Source organism: Solanum tuberosum, unplaced genomic scaffold (genome assembly GCF_000226075.1).
Source record: "Solanum tuberosum cultivar DM 1-3 516 R44 unplaced genomic scaffold, SolTub_3.0 scf00101, whole genome shotgun sequence".
NCBI classification, from domain to species: Eukaryota; Viridiplantae; Streptophyta; class Magnoliopsida; order Solanales; family Solanaceae; genus Solanum; species Solanum tuberosum.
The window spans coordinates 348,038-355,887 of record NW_006239029.1 but is presented as its reverse complement, the minus strand read 5'-3'; the positions used below and the strand labels follow the sequence as shown (position 1 = coordinate 355,887).

Below are 7,850 nucleotides of genomic sequence, written 5' to 3'. Positions count from 1 at the left end.
AATCGAATAGAATCGAAGTTGAAAAAATTGAACCGTTGAAAAAATTGAACCGATTTGATGTACACTTTTTCAAAACCGAAGAATCGAGTCGAAATTAATAAAACCGAACTAAAAACCAAATGCCCACCCTAGTTAAAAGTATTACATGAATGGCCATTTATAGAAGATTAGCAATAATGGGTAGACCTGAAAATTGGGGTGTTCAAGTCTTCTAACATCAACCTTTCTGCAAAATGGTTGAAATTGTCAATTTACCATTGCTTTTATAACCTACTAGTTTCAAGTTGTGATAAATACATGAAAAAACTTGTACTACCGTCAAAGGCAGTGAGTTAATAAGTACTTCTCTATCCTCAATTAGGTTTCTAAGCGAATTCCGATCAATCAAACTCAAAGCAGATACCGAACACAAGTGACAAATCCAAAAAGAGAAATTGAACCACCAAATAGCATAAAAAATCCATCAGACAAAACTAATGGTGTAAAGACCATATGATCATAAAAAGCAGTAAGCACACTTGACTGTCAACAACAGAAACAGTTGGAATATAGCAGGAAATATCACATATTTTGGTTAAAAAACATAATATAGTTTGCCAAAAAATGTATCAATGTTTATAAACTGTATGTATGATGTATTATATCTTCTTAGAGACCCCAAGCCTGAGTCTGAAATCTTCTTCCATTAGTGGAAGGCCATCGCGCAACTTGACTTTTGGTTCCCATCCTAACAATTCTTTCGCTTTTGTGATATCTGGTTTCCTTTGTCTTGGATCATCTGGTGTATTTTCCACCATTTTTATCTCCACTTTCGGACTGATAAGCTGCAAACACACAAAAGAATATATCAACTTATATGTGGATTAAACAGAGTGATTTTCCAGCAGCGGAAATACAAGTCGTGGCAAAATCTAAGTACACAAAGAGCAGCCTCTTGAGAATATGTAATTACCTCCTTCACTAGTTCCGCAAGCTCAATCATGGTAAATTCACCTGTACAGGAAGATTGCCAGGAAGTTAGATCAACATAGTATTTCAAAACTGTAATTTAGCTTGAGCATGATATCGGGATTTATTCAATGAGTGCAGCACACATGTGCCAATTGATCTGGACTTTTGATTTGCGAAAAGAATTACAAAATTATCAGACCATTGCCTCCCATAAGCGTGTGCTTGCACTCATCGAATACAAATCTGATTATATCACACTCACCTGGGTTACCAATGTTGATTGGCCCAGTGTTATCCCCTTCCATGAGACGGATAAGTCCATCAACCTTCAAAGTATTTAAGACGAGGGGGAAGAAAGCATTAGGAGCAAACTCATAAAGCAATAATGACTATGATAGTAGTTCATTGACATACCATATCAGAAACATAACAGAAACTGCGAGTCTGTGTCCCGGGAGCTTGAACAGTTAATGGTTCATCCCTTTCAAACGGAGAAAATCAGGAATATTAGTTGAAAAGATTGGTATAAATAGGCGGGATATGGATCAACAGAGAGAAATTGGAGATTGAATATGCAAAATGATAGAACAAAAGCAAAAGTCAATTGTTACAGTTGACAAAGCTACTAACAATCATCACAAATGGACTAAGAAACAATGGCCTACCTTGGAAATCACGATCAACGTATCATTAAGCACATAGCTACATTTGTATATTCAGAGTGATGGCAATCGAGAAAGAACTTACCGAAGTGATTGAGCTATAAAGTTGCTGACTACACGCCCATCGTCAATATTCATACGAGGTCCGTAAGTGTTGAATATTCTAGCAATGCGTATTTCTGTTGCAAAATGCATAGATATCGTCAATGCATCAGGAACAATGAAGTTGTGGACAACCTGAACAATATCAAAGGAACTAAAAATTACCAATCCCATGCTGTCGGTGGTAGTCAAACATCAATGTCTCGGCCACACGCTTCCCCTCATCGTAACAGCTCCGAACTCCTAAATACGACAAAAGTGACATTGTTAGGCATATGCTTCACGAGATGCTCAAATGTTGACTCAGATCAAAATTGTTGTTTCATTCTAGTTTTCAACTCTTTTCTCCTCTTACTTTAATACTAATCGCTTAAATACTTTATGTAAAAGAATCTTCTTGTGATCAACACGATTGAGTGATCCAAGTAGGCTAACAGAGAATAGCGAAACTTTAATAGTTGAATCCCCAAATGGAATTCTGTATTGTCGTACAAGTTGGTGCAGATGTAAACAAATGATTAACACACACAAAACAACATATAATATGGTGCTAGTACTGGACATTAGTCGAAACAAATATTGGAGTTCATGAAATTCAAAAGGTGAGAGGACGTACCAATTGGGTTAACATTACCCCAATAGCTCTCGGGTTGGGGATGCACAAGAGGATCACCGTAAACCTCTGAGGTTGACGTGAGCAGAATCCTACATAAAATTACAGAAAAATGAGTAAATTGAAAGCCAAAAAGATGAGGTCAAGAAGCATTTAAAATCTTCTAACCTTGCTCCAACACGCTTTGCTAAGCCCAACATATTCAGCGTACCAATGACATTAGTCTTTATAGTCTGTCAAAAGAAGAAATTAACGAAAATTCTCATATTAGGGGATTTGGGGAAACAACAGAAAATCAGGTAAATCAGAGAGCTTATGCAAATAAGTTATGAATAGAAATCACGATTCACTAAAAGCTAAGATCATACATACCTTAACAGCATTGTACTTGTAGAAAATTGGAGAAGCAGGGCATGCGAGATGATAAATCTTATCAACTTCAACCAACAAGGGCTCTGTCACATCTACAAATGATAAACATATAACAGAAACAGTTACGCTTCTGATAATACAATTATATGAAACAACATTCGAGTGTTGACTCAACTGTTAGAACTACTACAGAGTTGGGAGGTCAGAGTAGAAAACTATGATCAAACACTTGCATATGATGTTAGCTCTTCTACCTTCACCAGATTGCAGCTAAACGATACCAAACTAAATTCTACTAATCAAGCCCATATTCGAACTCGGTAGCCTTCAATTTTCATTAAACAAAACCGTTACTTTACATAAAGATAAGATTTTTCTAGCTTATTGTACCAGAGTCAAGCCTGTATTCCCCTCGACCACATGTTGAATACTCACAGGAAGTAGTCCATATATTAGCTAACAAGTATGTAAATGAAGAAAAAATGAGAGTATACCGTGGCGCCTAAGCTCAAATCTGGGATGACCAATCCATTTTTTCAGATTATCCTTCGAACCAGTGAAAAAGTTGTCCACAACAATAACCTGCACAATCATAAAGAAAAAGTTTCTCAATTCTTAATAAGGGCATCATTCTATTAACTGGTTTATCTTACTCTATTACGCATTCACTCGGAAGACTCATGAAAACAGCAGAAGTATTTACTTACACATAATAAGTCTATGCTGGGATAAGGAATAAATAACATGATTATAAAATCTTTTTGGCAAGGCAACACAAAAAGCTAGAAGATACTGATGAACTGATAGATGATTGCAAGACCGAACAAGTTACCTCATTCTTCTCATTCTCCATCAATTTGTCGACTAGGTGAGAACCAATGAATCCAGCTCCTCCAGTAACCAAAATTCTCATGTTAGGCTGCACCAAGAATAAAATGTTTTAGCAAACGGGCATTAAGGATTATAACTTAGTAGTAGTTAGAGCAGGCCAAACATAGCATATGTGGTTTAACTATGAAATAACAGTGTTTGAACAATCAGAAGTCTACAGTATTGTGACTATTGGCACTCACTATTGCCGTGAGTACCAACTTGTTAACTGTATTTTCATCAGAAAAGAAGCTGTACTACTAGGATTAGGCCAAATGGACAATTTTTAACTCGTAAAACAGAATCACCAAAGCAATATCAAGTTCCTATCTCTAGGTCAAGTACACTGATCTTTCGTTTTCGCAGATAAGCTGATATCAAATCCACACTCGTTCTTTTGTTTTCGCAGATAAGCTGATATCAAATCCACACTCGTTCTTTTGTTTTCGCAGATAAGCTGATATCAAATCCACACTCGTTCTTTATTGATTCATAGCTAATCAAATCTCCACATAAATATCAACATCTGATTTTAAGACTAAAAATAGTTTGTTTGATTGGTGATGCTGGAGCAACATTGATAAACGAGACCATATGGCCTGTACTCTATACCACATATCTTCTTCTTGGGGAGGGGGGGGGGGGATTGGATTTAGAGGTTTACAATGTGGAAAATCGAACCCTAACCAAGTAGCCAACCACTACAATTTACCTATATCACATATCAAAAACAATTAAACAAACAAAGTTGTGGTCAAGCCTATGATAACTGAACTCAGTATCTTCAACACAAAGAGTAAACATATATATGAGAAAAATTACTAAAATTCCGACAAATATCAATTCAATGGTAAAAACTTAAAAGGTTGAACTCATCAAGTTTAAATTCTGAATCCGCATCTGCAGTAGTTTAACCTGAAAGAACTTTGAGAAGCGCAACGGGGATGGCGTTGGAGGTGGCTTAGTTGTTGTTTGGTGATCTCCATTTGCAGAATTCTTAGCCATTGCTCAAAATTCAAATCCCTCACAAAAAATCCTACAATCAAATTATTGATCAATTGGTATATAAACTTGAACTTGGACTAGCATTAGATCTCAATCAAAACCTTCTTAATCAATTCTTCTAAATCAAAAATCAATCAAAACCTTCTAAATCAAATATTCTAACATCAATCTCAATCAAAATCAGTAAAAATCAATCAAATTAAACAAAACACATAAACCTTAATCCAATAAAATCATGTTATATGCCAATTCATAAAACATACCTTATGCAAAAAAACACTTTTTTTTTGTTCTGCAAGTTCTGTGACATAGGCATGCAAAATATATATACACACATAAACACAAAAAAAAAAAAAAAAATTTACTTGCCAACAATAAATTGAAATAAGAATGCTTATAATTGACGAAACGTAAAGGTGAAAGAATAAGAGCACCAAACCTTTAGAATATTGTTTTCCACTTGATTTTCAACAAAGTCAAAGCAAAAGTAAAAGAATTTGTTACTTATATTTATTATATTATTATTACCTTGGATGGGATTTTGCTAATCTCCAAGAATTAAGGCTATTAATTATGTGCGATGACAGTGGAAAATAATACTTCTAAGAATATGCTTTTATCTGAGATTCTCCTTTATTTTTATTTTTTAATATTTAATTTAAGTGGAATAAGAAGATTAGGAGAAAGAAGACTAGATAATCGTGCATGAGTTTGGTCTTTATTTTTTGTTTCTTTTTATTGACTTCGTGTAGTTCGAGGAGGACTCTGGCTCAGGGGTAACTTCGACTTTTAACCTTGATTTTTGGACATAAAATATACTATTAGTTTTTTTTTATATGTTTAGATTGCACTTACCTTAAAAAGTTAAGTAACTTTACCCTTCTATCCATATTTAATGTTTTCTTAAGTCAACTTTTCAATAGAATATGCTAGATTTCAAAAATTAAAATGTATTTGTATGACTATTTAAATTTTTGAATTTATTTTCAAAATCAGATTTTATAGAATAGTGAATGGAGAGAGTAATTAATCAATGTATGAACTACTCCAATGAATATTAATTACTTATTAGTTTTTCTAAGTTGGTCAAAGTATATATTTTCAAGACTAATTAACTACTCTATCAAGGGTATAATAGGAAGAATATAGTAATTTATGTATTGATTTTATGAAATGACAAGTATTGTGGTCCAACTTATTATAAAAAAGGATGACATATAAAAAGGAACGGATGGAATAGTTGTTAGCTGTTACTTCCTCTGTCCAAAATTAATTGTCCGTTACTTTGCAAAGTTCTTAAAAACTATAAATAGAAGAGTAGTTTTACTAGAATGAATACAATGTTTTGAAAAATGTAATCGATAAATGACTATAATTAATGACAAGGGTAAGTGTAAAATTATCCATTGATTTCATAAAGTGGACAAGTATTGTTGGACATCCAAAATAGTATAGTGGACAAATATTGTTGGATGGAGGGAGTATTATTTTAGGTTTCACGTCTCTTAAGAAACTATGTGAGTTTACCATTATACCCTTATTTAGTTTCTTTTGAAATCAAGTTTTCAATAAATGAACATTATTAAAAAAAAATTGACTAATAAACATGAATAAATAACTTAGCTTTCTTATGCCGGTCAAATTCATACTTTCAAGGCTAATAACTCTCAAGGGTAAAATAGGAAGAATAGTGTCATTTATGCATTGATTTGTGAAATGACAAGTATTAAGAAACATCTATTTTTAGTAAGAACGACATATAAATAAAAAATGGTGGAATATAACTTTGTAAGTAATGCAATTTCTCTTCTAAAAAACATAAAACTTCAATATAGGAAGGCAAATATAGAAATTAAATATTTCAAACATCCATATTGAACGTTCAACAATAAAATTATTTTGAACAGTAAAAAAGCCTCAAATTCACTTAATATGAAATAAAGGAAGTACTAGTTTCAGTTTACGTGACATAATTTGAACAAAGTCAAAACTTCAATTTGACCATAAATTTGTTTTTGTTGACTGGCTCAGAGGTAACTAGGACTTTTACGATTGATTTTTGGACATAAATTATACTCACTCTATCTCAATTTATTTTTGTTTGACCGTAAATTTGAATTTAGAATCTTTGAGTTTTTAAAAATAAAATTTATATATTTACAATAATTGACAATATGTAAAAGATATATGAAAAAATTGAGATAATTTTTTATTATTTGAATCTTGAAATTTAAAAGGTGCCACATAAATTGAAACGTAGAAAATGTAATATTTTTGAAAAATAATATTTAATTTTTTGAAAAATATATATTAAAAAATGAAATTGTGTTTGGATATATATTTAGTTTATAAGAAAAATAGAAGTTTTATGAGGGGAGACAATAATTTAGATTGGTCCAATTGCTTTTTCAAACATTAAAATATCCTTTAAGAATTTCTTCAAGAAATCAATTCGTATAATCAAACGCCATTTCAACTTTTTTTGTTAGAAAAAAAAAAAGATTCATGGACAAACCAACTCCTTTTTTTTTTGGATCATTGCATAAAACAATTTTTAAATTTTTTTATTATTGTGGTAATGAGATGACAGTCGAGTGAAAAAAGTTTTTAAAATTAAAATTGAAATATCTTTAGTTAAATTAAATACCTAGAATTTTAATTGATTGTTTTAAGTAATTGACCGTTTCCATCTTTATTGTAAATTATTCAAAATTAGGAATATTTGAAATAAACGTGTAATATGTTCATATAAGGAAATTTTATTCTATTACATTATGAACTCTTTAGTAAACGTCATTGGTGTAGGACAAGTAATCCTGATTATTAGTTTTCTAATTTTCTATTACCCTAGATATTTTATTTTATTTGGTTGTGTTGTGGCTCTAATTTAGGACTCTTATCATAATTGAGAGTGCTAATTTATCTTAATTAAAATTTAAAATCCTTACATAGTTTAGGTCTTTAGGATCTAGATTTGATTTTATTTGATTTTAAGTGCTCGATATTTACGGTCAAATATAATTTCGGTAATTTTATGAATTATTTTTTTGTCTAATAATAGTTGTCTACGATTGACTTGACACGGAGATTAATTTTTACCAAGTCACCCTTATTAGATATAAGTCATCTAAAACATTGAAAAATGAATAGTATTTAATAACAAGGATAAAATAGACATAAAATAGTAAATTATTCATTGGTTTTATAAATTTGACAAGTATTGTTACGCATTTCAAAATAATATTGTGGACAAGTAAAGATGGACGAAGGGAGTT

At 31.7% G+C, this 7,850-nt stretch overlaps 1 protein-coding gene across 3 annotated transcripts; it reads right to left on the bottom strand.

Annotated features, from left to right (window-relative positions):
* Positions 1-420: 420 nt before the first annotated feature.
* LOC102596897 (UDP-glucuronic acid decarboxylase 6) lies at positions 421-5,192 on the bottom strand. Of its 3 annotated transcripts, none has more exons than XM_015309441.1 (13): positions 5,104-5,192; positions 4,486-4,606; positions 3,533-3,619; positions 3,195-3,282; positions 2,701-2,792; positions 2,497-2,561; positions 2,332-2,420; positions 1,881-1,958; positions 1,699-1,792; positions 1,366-1,432; positions 1,214-1,277; positions 953-993; positions 421-824 (listed from the first exon to the last, which is right to left on the bottom strand). In XM_015309441.1, exons 2-13 carry the CDS (start codon positions 4,573-4,575, stop codon positions 639-641), a joined length of 1,041 nt encoding a protein of 346 aa, XP_015164927.1. In that variant the 5' UTR covers positions 4,576-4,606; positions 5,104-5,192; the 3' UTR covers positions 421-638. The 3 variants fall into 3 exon arrangements, with proteins under 3 accessions (XP_015164927.1, XP_006349011.1, XP_006349010.1); XM_006348949.2 differs by lacking the exon at positions 5,104-5,192 and adding an exon at positions 5,015-5,096; XM_006348948.2 differs by lacking the exon at positions 5,104-5,192 and adding an exon at positions 4,839-4,916.
* Between the last annotated feature and the right edge of the window lie 2,658 nt (positions 5,193-7,850).